Source organism: Dipodomys spectabilis, unplaced genomic scaffold, assembly GCF_019054845.1.
Source record: "Dipodomys spectabilis isolate Male_0828 unplaced genomic scaffold, ASM1905484v1 ptg000004l, whole genome shotgun sequence".
Lineage (NCBI taxonomy): Eukaryota > Metazoa > Chordata > Mammalia > Rodentia > Heteromyidae > Dipodomys > Dipodomys spectabilis.
In genome coordinates, this window is record NW_024870681.1 from 9,936,669 (window position 1) to 9,953,934 (window position 17,266).

Below are 17,266 nucleotides of genomic sequence, written 5' to 3' on the forward strand. Positions count from 1 at the left end.
CAAGTAATAGAATACTAGCTGAGCAACAAGCTGAGCCAAGTTTGAAACCCTTGAGTTCAAATCCCAGCATGATCAAAAAAAAATGAAAAAAGAAAGGAAGAAAAGGTCTAAAGAGTGGCTACTCTCTCCAAGTCTGTTTAATTTTTTCAGTTGTAAGTAATATTATCAAATGCCTAAATAACATCAGCAAGTATTAATATGTATCAGTTCTGAAGGACAAAATGTATGGTAATAAGAGAGAAATATGAAGCCTTGAAATGGCCATGACCTGTGTGGGAGGATATTAAGATGATTATTTACTACAGAATTGCTTATGACATATCTCCACCTTGGTGATTAAGCATGATGTTCTCCGGCTTCAGGTCTCTGTAGATGATCCCCTTTTGATGTAAATGCCCCAAAGCCATGGAGATTTCTGCCAAGTAAAAGCTGGAAACAAAAATGATTTCATAAAATTAAGAAAAGTAATCTACCCAAAGCAGATTATGTATGGAGCAAAATTCCTTGAAAGAAACAGACATGCACCAAAGACCAAATTAGTGGGGAAGGTGGGGAATGTGTGAGGAAAGAGATGGTACTAGATGCTACCAAAAGGCATGGGGAAATTTGTTTCACTTGATTTAGTGAAACTATGTTTTACTTTGCCATTAGAATATACTATTCAAAACTGCAAACGTGTCTAGAATATACCAAACTATCATTGACCAAATTCTGTTCTGTCTTTGTAGGGATTAGGCCAACAGTCATTCAGATTAAAGCAAATTCCTCCCACCCACCCCCAACTTTAAAATCCCATAACATATAAGAACTTTATTATTCTCAGAGATCAAGTCTTGATTTAAAAAGTTACCTTAAAACCTGACCCTTAGAATTCCATTCATCCCTTACTTAATACAGCTGTCTATAGACAGCTATGCCCACAGTATCTGCCCTCCCTCTTGCCAGCCAGCCCACAAACTATAGACTGTGTGACACTCAAATTTATCTACCTCAAAAGAATAAAGGGCTGAGTCAACCCTGTCTGGATTCGAAAAGCACAAGGCACTGCAATACTGGCTGCATAACAATGTTGCAATCCTGCAGATTACTCCAGGATGGAGAGGGTGTGTCCTAGAGCACTGAGGCAGTTTCACAGCCAGCAGGACCACAAACACAGCCTCCAACATGGCTCAGAGAGCCTCCTCCAAAAAAGGGCACTTCATCCCTAAGGCTCTTAAATGCAGCTTCTGTGTTAGAAAAGGCCTGAAATTAAACAATGAATGAAGTTTGGTAATTAAGATAGGAAAAACATTTAAGTGTTTTTTTCTATTCAATTAATGTGTAGGATTAACTAATTTATCATTACCCAATATCATCACTTTTTGAAAGGATGCGCACATTTTTAATTTGAAGCAGATGTCCCATTATAAATAGAAGGGCAGATCCCATCCTGGCTATAGAGTCAACTACAGATGATATGTTCCCAGGCATATAACTCCCCTAAAACTGGAAAGTCTTAAATAGAAAGAAAGAAAGAAAGAAAGAAAGAAAGAAAGGAAGGAAGGAAGGAAGGAAGGAAGGAAGGAAGAAAGAAAGAAAGAAAGAAAGAAAGAAAGAAAGAAAGAAAGAAAGAAAGAAAGAAAGAAAGAAAGGAAGGAAGGAAGAAAGGAAGGAAGGAAGGAAGAAAGAAAGAAAGACAGAAGAGATAGAGGCAAAAAAAGATTTCTGATACTTCTATTGCTCTACATACAAAGTTTTACCTGAAAACCACATTCACAAGAGCCAAGGCAGGCCGTTTACCAATTCGAGGGGGAAAAAAAGTCCCAAACAGAATGGTTGTTAGGACCAACTGTATGAAGAGCAATCCACCCAAAGTCTGGGGCAAAGGAATCACATGATCTCCAATAGCTGCCCAGTCCCAAAGCTATTTCTCCTCCTTGAAGTTCTGAATTACTGACTGGCTCCAATCAGTTTACTGATCATATGACTGCCCACAGTGAGAATGGGACTTTGTTTTTAATTATATGAATTATTACCTGAAACCATGAAATCATAAAAAATTCACTCACCAGGCTGTGTCTTCCATAAATATTCCCTCTCTTTCTAACTGCATAAATAGTTCTCCTCCTGTAGAGAAAAGGAGGAGTCATTAGAAGTAATAACTTTTTATTTCCAATTCACTTATAATGATTTTGTGCTTGCCTTCTAACTATAATAAAAGATACTATTTCCTTAAAAAAAAAATCCCCCAAATTATGTTTTAAAACAAAATCTGCAAGGTTACATTTTGAGCAGTATTATTATGGCACATATAAAGTTTGAAAACTAGAACTGGCTTGGAATTCTAGATTTCACATCTACAAACTTGAAAATATAGATTTCAGACCTTTAGCCTGAACAAGTATTTTGATTATAGTCTCTTTAACATTTTACTCTTAAGTAGAAAATTGATACTATACAATTAAACTATCCTAATTTTAGTGAATGCTAGCATTTCATATTTTCAGAATCCTTAAAGTGACTCTGTGATAAGCATGGCACAATTTGAGGATGAAGGTAAATAACAAAGGGCTATATTTCATTTAGTAATCTTAGAATCCAGGAGTCCATGATGATGTAGATAAATGAATAAATGCAATCTTTAAATGGGTCAGAAAGGAAAGCTCTTTAATACATTAGAATGCCAAGTAATCAATGAAGAAGGCATGATGGAATAAGAAAAATCATTTGCTAAACATCTCAGTTAATTATTACAGGCAAGAATCAATGGATGCCAAAACTAAATATGAAAGCTTGATGAGATGACATATTTAAAGAATTTCAAAGTATCTCCTTAAAAGATACTTATTAATTACAAAAGGAAGAAACTGGCAGATACCATCTAACACATATGACCAAAGTGAACATCACCAATAGTGGGACAAAAAATATAAATACCATGTACCTCCTGTTCTGAACACTGAAAAAGATACAATGACATTTCTATGATCTTGAACTTGAATCTAATCCTAAAGAAACATCAGATAAACCCAAGTTGATACATTCTACAAAATAACTGGCTGGCACTCCTTTTTTATTTTTATTTTTGACGCCAGTTCTGGACCTTGAACACAGGTGCTGGGCACTGTATCTGAGCTTTTTTGTCCAAGACTAGCTCTCTACCAGTTGAACCACAGCTCTACTGACTTTTTGAGGGTGTTTGGAAGTAAGAGTCACAATGACTTTCCTATCCAGATTGGCTTCAAATTGTTATCTTTAGATTTCAGCCTCCACAGCAGCTAAATTACATGTATGAGCCACCAGCACACAGAGACAAAGACAGAGAAACTGATCCACATTTTTAAAAAAACTAAGGAAATTCTTTTTAGTGTGTGTGTGCCAGAACTCAGAGCTTTGAGTTCTTGCTTGGCTTTTGTGCTCATGCCTGAACTCTACCACTTGTAGAATGTTGAATCTCAGAGTTATCAGCCCAGAGTAGCTTAGAAATGTGACTCTCAAGACATCAGTCTCCTGAGCAGCTGAGATTATAAGCATAAACCATCAGCATCTGGCTACTTATTTTTTGATAATTTTAGTACAATTATCTAAAAGATTGTCCTTGATTTTAGAAAGCCAGCACTGAGGTTTTTAAAAGCAAATGTCTGTATTGCTCTTAAAACAGTCTGGAAAATTATCTGAGTGTGTGTGTATAATATGCACATAATACAAACATAGGCAGGGGCTGGGAAGGTGGCTCAGTGGTAGAGCGCTTGCTTTGCATGCATGAGGTCCTTAGTTTGATTCCTCAGCACCACATAAGCAGGAAAAAAAAGCCGGAAGTGGCGCTGTGGCTCAAGTGGTAGAAAGGTAGCCTTGAGCTGAAGAGCTGAGGGACAGCGCCCAGGCCGAGAGTTCAGACCCCACAACCGGACCCAAAAAAAAAAAATCGTGTGTGTGTGTGTGTGTGTGTTTGTGTGTGTACACACATAGGCATAAAAAGGATGATGAAACAAGTGTAAAATGGTAATATGTGGAGGATCTAGGTGAGCAGTATATGAGAATTCTTTGTAATATTCTTTTTGTTTATTAGAGGTAGGGTCTCACTATGTAATTAGGCTGGCCTCCTGCCTCTTATCTACCAAGTGCTGGGATTACAGGTCACTATACTCAATTCTGTGTAGTAGGTGAAAGTTTTTTTATTTAAGTCTGAAATTTTATCAAAATAAAGTTACCAAAAAACTGTAGTCACAAAAAGTTGCAAAATTCCAGTTTTCTGTTCCATGTCATGAGCTATTTTGAAATATGTTTCTTAGAAATCTCAAGGGTGAGTCAGGTACCAGTGATTCAGGTCTATAATCCCAGCCACTCAGAAGGCTGAGATCTGAGGATCACAGTTCGAAGCCAGCCTAGGCAGTAAAATCTGTAAGACTCTTATATCCACAAAAACTACCCAAAAAACTGGAAGTGGTGCTGTAGATCAAGTGGTAGAATACTAGCCTTCACACAAAAGCTCAGGGTCAGTCCCCAAGCCCAGAGTTCAAGCTGCAGAACCAGTACAGAAAAAAAGAAAGAAAGAAAAAAAAAAAAAGAATCTCAAGGGTGCTTGCTGAAAATATACTTGTGATTTAGAAATGGGAAGCAACAGGTTTCCAACAGGTGGTAAAATGTGGAAAATGTGATGATTCCTACATACCCTATCATTAAAACTACATTAAAAACACCTTTGTGGTGGGATGCTTGTGGCTCGTGCCTGTAATCCTAGCTATTCAGGAGGCTGAGATCCGAGGACTGCAGTTTAAAGTTAGCCCCGATAGGAAAGTCCCAAAGACTCTGATTGCAATTAATCACCAGAAAACCACTAGTGGCACTGTGGCTCAACGTAGTAGAACACTAGTCTTGAGCAAAAGAGCTCAGGGACAGTGCCAGGCCCCGAATTCAAGTCCCACAAATGACAAAACAAAACTTCTTTGTGGAAAAATATAATCTCAAAACTTCGGTACGTTAATATTTTCAACAAGTTTTCTCACTTCAATTTAGAAATAAATGTATTAATAGTTTATTTGAATTCTATAATCTTACTCCAGCACAACTAATTATGTTTAAGTGGTTTATTACAAAGGGACTAACATTTTATAGATAAGAAAACAACGGAGTTTCCTTCCTATTTGCAAACGTATTCACATCTGAATTCCTTACTTCACTGTGCTCATTAGTGTTAAGAATTATTTGATCACAATGGGAAAAAGCATTTTTCCATTGGAAAACAATGGTTAGACCCAGTTTCTGGAGTAAATGTAAAATAATTACACAAACTGTGTACTGACCACTGAGATACTCAAGGATGAGGTAGAGTTTTCCACCGGTCTGAAAGGCATAAATTAAATCCACAATGAAGGGATGCTTTACTTCCTCCAGAATATTCCGTTCTGCTTTTGTATGAGCTGTATCTTTAGCATTTCTTACTATCATTGCCTAAAGGAAAAGAGATGAGCTATAAGAACAAAATAGTGAACATTTTTATTCTGTAGAAACTGGAAAATCTATGTTGTGGCCTGACCAATACTGAATAGCACCCATTAGAAACTGAGATGGGGAAGTAGAAGATATTTGCTTCTATCTAAAGTATTTGATTGTTTGGCAGTAAGCATGTAAATGAAAACCTAAAGACATATTTTCTAAGAAATCTGCAAGCAAATCAAGTTTATTCATATATTCACTAACTGTTAAGTATTTCCAGGCTCTGTGCCAAGAAAGCAGAACTAACAGGAGGAGCACCCTATCTGTGCGGCCTAGAGTATAAGGGAAAAAGGTGAGTCAATGAAAGTGAGCACAGATCACTTTGAGTGAACTTCATCCAACCTGGCAAGAAATTTTCCTCTAGGTACCTGAGCTGTACCTTGGAAAGATACAATGTAGAAGGAAACGAATAGAGACATTCCAATGGAAAAAATGCTGAACAGGACATATCCAGGAAATCTACAAGCAGTTTAGTATGGTTTACAGTGGTTAAAGATTGGAAAAATAGGCAGAGGCCAAGAAATGGAGGGGGTTAAACATCTAGGCAAAGTTACTGGAAATTTAGAGGCAAAAAAGAAATCTCGAGATGAGTATAGCAAATAACCTTTGACTTTGAGAAAAACAGTGCTAGTAGCATCGTGGAATTTGAGAAGAAAGGAGACTTAGAAAGGTAGTTATAGGAGGGAGGCTGGGAATGTGGCTTAGTGGTACCGTGCTTGCCTAGCATGCACGAAGCCCTGGCTTCAATTCCTCAGTACCACATAAACAGAAAAGGCTGGAAATGGTGCTGTGGCTCAAGTGGTAGAGTGCTAGCCTTGAGCAAAAGAAAATCATCAGAGACAGTGCTCAGGCCCTGAGTTCAAGCCCCAGGACTGGAAGAAAAAAAAAAAGAAAGCTAGCGTAGGAAAAAAGTAGGAGCATTTGTAAATGAGAAATCAAGGTAGAAAAATAAAGATGAAAGACTGAAGATACATAATTTATACTTGTTGACTAACCAGATACAAGAAGAAATAATGAGCCAGGTGCCAGTGGTTCATGACTATAATTCTAACTACTCAGGAGGCTGAGATCTGATGATCACAGTTCAAAGCCAGCCTGGGCAGAAAAATCTGTGACACTCTCATATCCAATTAACCATGAGAAAATCAGAAGTGGTGCTGTGGCTCAAGTGGTAGAGCACTAGCCTTAAGCTAGAGCTCAGGGGCAGTGCCCAAGCCCAGAGTTAAAGCCCCATGACTGACCAAAAAAAAAAAAAAAAAGAAAGAAAGAAAGAAATGATAGGTTGGTAATGTGGCTTAATGTAGAGTGCTTGCCTAACATGAGCCTTGAGCTCGGGGACTGTGCCCCAGGAATGACAAAGGAGGAGGAGAAGGAGGAGGAGGAGGAAGGAGGGAGGGAGGGAGGGAGGGAGGGGAGAGGTGGGAGGAGGGGAAGAAGGAAAAGGAAGAAGAGTAGAGGAGGAAGGGGAGGAGAAGGGGAGGGGGAGGAAAGGGGTAGGAAGGTGAAGAGGAAGAAGAGAGGGAAGGGGAGGGGAGGAGGAGGGGGAGAAGGAGGAAGAAATGATAATACCCTGTTTCTGCGAAGTACACAATAGAATCATTTTAACAACAGAATGGAAGTGGGGGCAAAAATTATTTTAAGATGACATACTTGTTAGGTTTTTAAAAAGAGGTAGCCGAGTAAGAACAGCACCACGCACGTGGTATTCAGGTAAGGGGTAAGTTTATTCAGTAGACCTGCTGGGACCAGGTCAGGCTGGCACTCCACTCCGCTGGCAAAGAGGGCGTCTGGTCCTGGGCTAGGCCTTATCTAGGGTAGGGACGGGGAAAGGTGTGGCCAGGTAAAGGGAGGTGGGACCAGGTAAGAGGAGGTAGGACCAGGTGGGAGAAAGGTGTGGCCACATCAGATCCAGATGTGACCTCAGCAGATGCAGATGTGACCTCTTCCAGGTGTCCCAGTTGCCTAGGTAACACAGGTACTGGGTAGGGTCTGGTCGCCATCCAGGAATGGACCTTACAATATTGTGTTGGATATGCTAAGTCTACATTCTAGGAAGATACCTTGTGGTACACACCTATAGTAATATGAAAAATGCATACATAAGGTTATTAGTTGCAACATTATGTACAAAGTGAAGTGCTGGGAAAAAAAATTAAACGCCAGAAAAATGTTGTCTGAAGATCTACAGAAAATACAATATGTGGGCTGGGAAGGTGGCTCAGTGGTAGAGCACTTGCCTTGCATGCCTGAGGCCCTGGGTTCGGTTCCTCAGCCCACATAAGCAAAAAGAAACAAGCTGGAAGTGGCACTGTGGCTCAAGTGGTAGAGCGCTAGCCTTGAGCTGAAGAGCTGAGGGACAGTGCCCAGGCACAGAGTACAGGCCCCACGACCGGACCACCCCCAAAAAAAAATTAAAAAAAAAAAAAAAAAGAAAAGAAAATGCAATATGTGCTGGGCACTGGTGGCTCACACCTGTAATCCTAGCTATTCAGGAGGCTGAGATCTGAGGATAGTGGTTCAAAGCCGCCCAGGCAGGAAAATCCATGAAACTCAAAACCGGAAGTGGTGATGTAGCTCAAGTGATAGAGCGCTAACCTTGAGCTGAAGAGCTGAGGGACAGTGCTCAGCCCCACAGTTCAAGCCCCACGACCGACCCAAAAAAAAAAAAATGTGTAGGAAAATAAAACTATAAAAAGAACAATGAACACCTCTATGAAAGCAATATGCAAAACAGTAAATAGGAGCTGGGAAGGTGGCTCAGTAGTAGAGTGCTTGCCTTGTATGCATGAGGCCCTGGGTTCGATTCCTCAGCACCACCTCAGCAGAAAAAGCTGGAAGTGGCGCTGTGGCTCAAGTGGTAGAGCGCTAGCCTTGAGCTGAAGAGCTGAAGAGCTGAGGGACAGCGCTCAGGCTCAGAGTTCAGGCCTCATGACAGACAAAAAAAAAAAAAAAGTAAATACAGACACATCTTTAGTACATATATATGTGTATGTGTATGTGTGTATGTACATATATGTATATGTATAGATAGATAGCATGGTATCATTTATTCAAGTATGGAGAAATAAGAATACACATATGAGCTGTGTGAGGCGGTAGAGCACTAGTCTTGAGCTGAAGACCTGAGGGACAGCACCCAGGCCCAGAGTTCAGGTCCCACGACTGGACACCCCCCCACCCCAAAAAAAAGAGTTCTTAATTAGGGAGGGGGTGGCTAACACCTGTAATCCTAGATACTCAGAACACTGAGATCGGAGGATCACAGTTCAAAGCCAGCCTGGGCAGGAAAGTCCATAAGATTCTTATCTCCAATAAACCACTAGAAAACCGGAAGTAGCACCATGGCTCAAAGTGGTAGAGTGCTCAACTTGAGCTGAAGAGCACAAGGACAGAGCCCAAGCCCAGAGTTCAAGCCCCATGACCAACCAAAAAAAAAAAAAAAGGGAGTTGGAGAAACCAGGGACCAATGGCTCATGCCTGTAATCCTAGCTACTCAGGAGGCTGAGATCTGAAGATCACGGTTCAAAGCCAGCCTTGGCAAGAAAGTCCATGAAACTTATTTCCAATTATCCACCAGAAAACTGGAAGTGGAGCTGTGGTAGAGCACTTACCTTGAGCTGAAGAGCTCAGGGACAGCAACCAGGCTCATAGTTCAAGCCCAGAGTTCAAAAGGAATTGGAGATTATAAATCTTCCCAATAGTACTCTACAGGTTTTGTGGTTTCTGCCAGCATTGCTTAGTAGTTGAGATACAGGAATAAAGCTGGTTCAAATTAAGACTTGCTTTGACAAGGTCAAAGTGGCTAGCAAATGAATAATATGGCAGATCATACTGATTAGGCTGATTCAAAAAAAAATTTAACAGTTTAAGAATTTGGTGTCGAAGTAAAAGCAGAGGAATTGGTATCATCAAAGTATTAACAGGCTAGGTTATTGGTGATGTCTGTAATACAACAACAGTGAAGATACCTATGATGATAAGACTTGGACATGGACATGGAGGGAAAAGACTGAGTTAGGTATTGAAGTCTTCATAAATTTGAAGAAAAAAAAAGGAAATGGGGTAGACAAACGTGGGAAATAGGGGCAGGAAGATTATAGGCTTATTTCTCAAAGGAGAAATGGGTTTCTCAAAGGGCACACAAGTAATTTTAAGATTAAATTTATTCATACTTTCTTTGAATGATACAGTAAGTACAGAAGCAGAGACAACATTTCTCTTATTATAAATCTTAGTATTTAGCATCATGTCTGCCATATAGACAAATGGTTCAATGAAAAGTAGAATAGAAGAAACACAGCAAATCCTGAACTTTTGGCCAAAGGTTCTGAATTTTATAATGTAGGTGAATGAATGCCAAGAATGAGAGTATTTGGGGCTGGGAAGGTGGCTCAATGGTAGAGCGCTTGCCTTGCATGACTGAGGTCCTGGGTTCGATTCCTGAGCACCACATAAAGAAAAAAGCCGGAAGTGGCACTGTGGCTCAAGTGGTAGAGCGCTCATATTGAGCTGAAGAGTTGAGGGACAGCACCCAGGCCCAGAGTTCAGGCCCCACGACCGGATCCAAAAAAAAAACAAACAAACAACAAAAAAAAAAGAATGAGAGTATTTGTTTCTATAGTACATTTCTGTTGCAAAAATGTAGAATAAGGAGATGGCTGTTCAGTGTTTTTTTTTCAACATTCTACCATGAGTCAATACCCAAATGGGACCTTTCCTATGAAAAAGTATATAATCTGGTTATATACAACTCACTTAAGTGAGTTATAAACAACTCACTTAAGAAAATGGGACAGGGCTGGGAAGGTGGCTCAGTGGTAGAGCGCTTGCCTTGCATGCCTGAGGCCCTGGGTTCGATTCCTCAGCACCACATAAGCAAAAAGAAAAAAAGCCGGAAGTGGCACTGTGGCTCAAGTGGTAGAGTGCTAGCCTTGAGCTGAAAAGCTGAGGGACAGCGCCCAGGCCCAGAGTTCAGGCCCCACGACCGGACCAAAAAAAAAAAAAAAAGAAAATGGGACATAAGCTTCCCCTCCAATTTAATCTTTAATCCTGGAAAGAAGTATATTCATTCTTCCTACATTCTTAGGTCAGGGAGGGTAATATTTTCTGTCTCCAGAATTAAAACAGAAGGAACTCAAAAGGAAGAGCATACTGTCATCTCATCTAGGGATTCAGAAATTAAAATGCACTTCACTTTTTTTTCTTTTTGATGCCAGTACTGGGGCTTGAATTTAGGGCAAGAGTGCTATCGCCTTTTTTTTTGCTCAAGGCTGGTACTCTACCACGTGAGCTACACTTCCCCTTCTAGCTTTTTACTGGCTAATTAGATATAAGTCTCATAAACTTGTTTGCTTGGACTGGCTTCAAACCTCAGATTTAGCCTCTTAAGTACCTAGGATTACAGGCATGAGTCATTGGTACCTGACTGCTTTCATTACTTTTGCTGCAAGCTTGTTTGAGGACAGCAAGGAAGAATAGAGTATCTGATCCTCTAGCCAAGCTTAGGGCAAGTACCGTAAGAGTAAGAAGGAATAATAACCAAGCCAAATGATGCTTTGGCTGACAGGAGTCATGACCCTTAGCAGTAATTAAGATTTCCTAGTATGTACTTTATCACTATTAGTAAACAAAAAACCAACATCTTTTTTTCCCCCCCGGTCATAGGGCCTGAACTCTGATCCTGGGCACTATCTCTCAGCTCTTCAGCTCAAGGCTAACATTCTACCTCTTGAACCAGTGACACTTCCAGCTTTTTCTGCTTATGTGGTGCTGAGGAATCAAACCCAGGGCCTCATGCATGCAAAGCAAGCGCTATACCACTGAGCCACCTTCCCAGCCCAACATTTTCTTTTTCACTAAAGGTCTAAAGTTATTTGTGCCAGGAACATATTTCACTATGGTTTAATTGATGATTAATATAAGGCAACCCAGGTATCAGATATGAAATTGGTTACTTAAGAATCTTGAATAGTACTTTAATTCTAGTACTCAGGATGCTGAGGCAGGAGGATGGAGAGCTCAAGAGGCTAAAACAAGCCACCCAAAATGTAATAATAAAAATATAAAATAAACTGGTGGCTCATGCCTGTAATTCTAGCTACTCAGAAGCTGATTTCTGAGGATCACGGTTCAAAACCAGCCTGCCCCCTCTGTATGGTATTTTCACAATAAGAAAACTTACTTTAAAAAAAAAAAGCCTGGACAGGAAAGACTGTGATACTCTTATCTCAAATTAGCCACCAGAAAACCAAAAGTGGCTTGAAGTGGTAGAATGCTAGCCTTGAGCACAAGCAATCTCAGGGACAGCAACCAGACCCTGAGTTCTATCCCCACCATTGACCAAAAAAAAAAAAAAAAGAAAGCCGGGCGCTGGTGGCTCACGCCTGTAATCCTAGCTACTCAGGAGGCTGAGATCTGAGGATCTCGGTTCAAAGCCAGCCCGGGCAGGAGAGACCGTGAGACTCCTATCTCCAATAAACCACCAGAAAACCGGAAGTGACGCTGTAGCTCAAGTGGTAGAGCGCTCGCCTTGAGCTGAAGAGCTGAGGGACAGCGCCCAGGCCCAGAGTTCAAGCCCCATGACCGACAAAAAAAAAAGAAGAAGAAGAAAAGAGAACAGGAACTCAGAAGAGAGAAACATTTCATACGCAAAGGAAAACATTAAAGAGGGCTGGGAAGGTGACTCAGTGGTAGAGTGCTTGCCTTGCATGCATGAGGCCCTGGGTTTGATTCCTTGGCACCACATAAGCAGGAAAAGCCGGAAGTAGTGCTATGGCTCAAGTGGTAGAGTGCTAGCCCTGAGCTGAAGGACAGCGCCCAGGCCCAGAGTTCATGCCCACAACCGAGAAAGAAAGAAAGCAAGAAAGCAAGAAACCCTCAAAGGGGGCCAGGCGACTATAGCTCACATCTGTAATCCTAGCTACTCAGGAGGCTGAGATCTGAGGATCACTGTTCAAAGCCAGCTGGGGCAGGAAAGTCTGTGAGACTCTTATCACCAATGAACTACTAGAAAACCAGAAGTGCCGATGTGGCTCAAGCAGTAGAGAACTCACCTTGAGCTGAAGAGCATAGGGACAGTGCCCAAGCCCAGAGTTCAAGTCCCATGGCTGACAAAAAAAAAAACTCGAAGGGGGCTCAGTAGTATAGTACTTGCCTGACATGTACAAAGCTCTGGGGTCAATGTCCAGCCCCATCACTCTTAACATTCATACATGCATGCACACAATCAAGTATAAAAGTCTAATAAATGTTCAAATATGGAATATGTGTTTGTAGGTGTGTATGTATGCATGTATACTTACATATGTATACATATGTCAGAATTTTTATTTTCACACACCTTTTCTCAGGAGCTACAAGCAGATCATTACCATATCAAGGAAACGACATAAGAAAGAGAAAAACATGAAATCTCAAAACAGGATCCAGTATTGAAGGAGCCAAGATTTTAGGGACAACGGTTAATGACAGGTCTAAAGGAACTCCATTCCTAGAGAGCGATAAGCTAAGAATGGAGAAACAAAAGACTCCTAAAAAGAGACCTCTAGCAAAGTAAATGAAACTGACAGATAATCTAATAAGTCTGACTAAAGAACACGAGACAGGCGTTTTTAAGGGTTGTTGGAAAGTGTGAGACAATAATAGAGCCAATGACAACAAACCAAAATAAGAGGGAAGAGAAAAAGGAGAATAAGAGATTAAAACCCCTAATTTTCATAACAGGAGCCCAACACATCATTCTAAAACTGCTGAACCCAGCAGTAACTACGTATGTTTATTACTTAAAAATATGGAGACTGAACAGCTAAAAGAACTACCTGGGGGGAGGGGGGGAAGATGGGAAGGGATGGGAAGGGGAAACAAAGGAGGAGGCAACAATGCTTGATAAGAAATGTACTCATTACCTTGCCCATGTAATTGTAACCCCTCTGTACGGTATTTTTCACAATTTAAAAAAAAAAGAGAGAGAAGAAAAAAAAAAGAATTACCTCAGAGGACAATTAAAAATACTCTCTATATGCTCACAACACAGAAATAAAGCAGGAATAAAAATGCAATATATGTCACATTCTAAGAAGATAACTGTTAGAAAAAAATTTTTGTGTGTGCGCTGGTACTGAGATTTGTACTCAGGATGCAGGTACTCTACCACCTGATCTATTCTGCTAGCCCTTTTTATCTTTTATAGTGCTGGAAATTGAACCCAATGCTTCAGGTATGCTAAGCATGCACTCTATTAGTGAGTTACAACAACAGTCCCCATAAGCACATTTTTTTTAATTTTATGCTAAATTTTTACAGTAATTAAGAAGGGAAGAGAAGAATCACCTTTTTAAGCACCTTCATGGCAAATATTTTTCCAGTATTTGCTCCTGTTACTTTTCTTACTTGAAAAACCTAGATAAAGAAATAAGTGTTTTTGTATTATTAACAGGCAAACTATGTAGGTCATACTATCTTAATTCATAAGATATATATAATATGATAGAATTTATTATAAAAACTAGCACCATACAAGACTAAACTCAAAAAATGACCAGCTTCAGAAACATTTTTTTATTTATGTTTTGGTTCTTTTTTGTCGGTCATGGGGCTTGAACTCTGGGCTTGGGCGCTGTCTCTGCGCTCTTCAGCTCAAGGTGAGCACTCTACAGCACTCTACCACTTGAGCCACAGCACCACTTCCCACTTTCTGGTGGTTTATGGTTTTCTGGTGGTTTATTGGAGATAAGTGTCTCACAGACTTTCCTTGCCTGGGCTGGATTTGAACCATGATCCTCAGATCTCAGCCTCCTGAGTAGCTAGGATTACAGGCGTGAGCCACCAATGTCCAGCTAGAAACATATTTTAAAATTTACTAGTGTAGTCTAGCAAATATGGGACTTTCCTGTTTGGTCTGCTGCCACCTGGTGGCAATATTTGGAAATAACTAAATGATGAATTGTACATGCTATTTTATATATAAAACCCTAGTTTACTTACAACTATAGTCAGGGTTCCCAAAAACACACTAACAAACTTAAAAACTATTAAATTGTTTCATATACTTCATTCAGGAAAAGAAACAAGAACAAGCTGCTATGTTATTGTTTGACATAAAACTAATTATAGTTGACAAAAATTACTATTTACCCATTCAACTAAATACACTGGCTATTAAACATTTTCAGTCTATAGCTAAAATATTTAAGTTTCAAAGTTGAGATCAAGCCAAGTACCAGGTTCAACAGCCTGTAATTCCAGCTACTCAGAAAGCTGAAATCTTAAGATTGAAGTTCAGAGCTGTCCTACGTGGGAAAGTCCGTGAGACTTTTTGTTTTGTTGTTGTTATTGGTGGTGGTGTTTGAGCTTTTTTCACTAAAGACTAGTGCTCTACCACTTTAAGCCACAGCACTGATTTCTGGTTTTCTGGTATTTAATTGGATAAGAGTCTCATGGACTTTGCTGCTAGGGCTGGCTTTGAACTGAGATCCTTAGATTTTAGCCTGCTGAGTAGCTAGGATTACAGGCATGATCTACCAGTGCCCAGCTAGTGACACTTTTATCTCTACCTACCGAAAATAAGAGCTAGGGGGCTGGGAATGTGGCTTAGTGGCAGAGTGCTTGCCTAGCATGCAGGAAGCTCTGGGTTCTATTCCTCTGTACCACAGACACAGAAAAAGCCAGAAGTGGTGCTGTGGCTCAAGTGGAAGAGTGCTAGCCTTGAGCAAAGCAGCTCAGGGACAGTGCCCGGGCCTGAGTTCAAGACCCAGAACTGGCAAAAAAAAGCTGGAAGTGCAGCTGTGGTTCAAGTGGTAGAGAGCAAGTCTTGAGTGTAAAAACTCAGGGACAGTGACCAGTCTGAGTTCAAGCCCCAGGAACAGCACAAAAAAAGGGATTGAGGCATGGTTCTAGCAGTAGAGTACCTACCTAACAAGGAAAAAGCCGAGTTCAAACCTCTATCACCAACAAACGACAAACAAGTAAAAGCACATGTGTTACACATTCAGGAAGAATATATTACAATGTGTCCTTAGACTTCATAATACATTATAAATCACACATTTTTCAGAATTAACATTAATAGTATAGTTATTTAACCTAATCAAGTTGCCATCTAAATTGACTTTTGAGAGGTAATAGTGAGGTCTATTTTCTTCAGTAAGATACAAAAAATGATACCTTAAATTAGAAAACCTTGGCTAGAATCAAACTACCTGTTTGTATTTTTTTAGCTTCCCTAGCTCTGTTTCTCTAGATACTCCAAGTCTAAGAAAATCAATTCCTATTAAGGTCTCAGGAATAGATAATTTAGTGTATATGTCTCTTGAAAGCAAGGAGTGATTTGTTTGTGTTTAAAGACAATACCCACATAAAGTACCATTTAACCAAAGGCAAGAATTGATCCTCTAGTAATGGGCTTTACCTAGCACAGCTAGTATTTATTCATTCAATAAATACTATTAGGCATGGTAGAAAGAAAAGGAAGAAAACCCAAACTTCTTACATCCCTCAAATTATACCAAATCATGTTCAAATCCTTTGTTGAAGTTAAGAAGACTGAAGATGACTCCTGGAACCACATTATAAAAGTCAATCTACTCAAGAAAGACAATAGCTAAATTGAAAACACTTCCTACCTTTCCATAGCCCCCTTTACCAAGTACCCGAAGTAGCTCAAAACATTCTGGTCTGATCTTTTCCGGCCCTCTGTTCACGCTAGTTTCTGAGATTTCAAATTTCTCACAATGTTCCATACCACTGGGAAGAAAAGCAAAACCAAAAGTGAATTTACAAAAAGTTGAATTCATTTTCACCAGATTAGAAAGGAGAAATGGAATCCAATTAAGAAAAAAAAAAAAAAACCTACATGTACTATATTTTGACAAGTATCTGTACTCCCAAGTGCAGGCCAATGAGTCAGTGATACAGCACATCAAAATTAGGATGAATTAACCCGGGCACTAGAAATCTGAGGATCATAGTTCGGAAGAAGCCAGCCAGGGCAGAAAAGTCCCTATGAGATTCTTTTTTTTTTTTTTTTTCGGTCCGGTCGTGGGGCCTGAACTCTGGGCCTGGGCGCTGTCCCTCAGCTCTTCAGCTCAAGGCTAGCGCTCTACCACTTGAGCTACAGTGCCACTTCCGGCTTTTTCCTTTTTGCTTATATGGTGCTGAGGAATCGAACCCAGAGCCTCATGCATGCAAGGCAAGCACTCTACCACTGAGCCACCTTCCCAGCCCCCTATGAGATTCTTATCTCCAATGAATCACTCAGTAACTGGAAGTGGAACTGTGGTTCAAAGTGATAGAGTGGTACACTTGAGCAAAAGAGATTAGGGGCAGAGCCCAGGCCCTGAGTTCAAGCCCCACAACCCACAAAAATAATAATAAGGGGGAGTGTAGTTGAAGAGGTGGGAGGGAAGGGATGGTAGGGGAAAAACAGAGGAGGAGGCAACAATGCTTGATAAGAAATGCACTCATTACCTTGCTCATGTATCTGTAACCCCTCAGTACAGTATTTTCACAATAAAAAAACTTATTTAAAAAAATAATAGGGGCTGGGTAGGTTGCTCAGTGGTAGAGCGCTTGCCTTGCATGCCTGAGGCCCTGGGTTCCATTCCTCAGCACCACATAAACAAAAAGAAAAAAGCCGGAAGTGGCGCTGTGGCTCAAGTGGTAGAGTGCTAGCCTTGAGCTGAAGAGCTGAGGGACAGCGCCCAGACCCAGAGTTCAGGCCCCACAACCAGACCCAAAAAAACAAAAAACAAAACAAAACAAAAATAATAATGATTAGGATGGGTTAAAAATTGCT

At 40.4% G+C, this 17,266-nt stretch overlaps 1 protein-coding gene across 2 annotated transcripts in view; it reads right to left on the reverse strand.

Moving 5' to 3' along the window:
* Window positions 1-17,266, reverse strand: part of Rps6kb1 (ribosomal protein S6 kinase B1) — a 46,817-nt gene that overhangs the window by 18,220 nt on the left and 11,331 nt on the right. For both annotated transcript variants that reach the window (XM_042691073.1, XM_042691081.1), the window contains exons 3-7: window positions 16,095-16,215; window positions 13,804-13,872; window positions 5,283-5,430; window positions 2,049-2,106; window positions 329-429 (exon numbers count right to left, since the gene is read on the reverse strand). In XM_042691073.1, coding sequence (XP_042547007.1) covers window positions 329-429; window positions 2,049-2,106; window positions 5,283-5,430; window positions 13,804-13,872; window positions 16,095-16,215 — 497 coding nt within the window. The remainder of the gene's footprint in view (window positions 1-328; window positions 430-2,048; window positions 2,107-5,282; window positions 5,431-13,803; window positions 13,873-16,094; window positions 16,216-17,266) is intronic.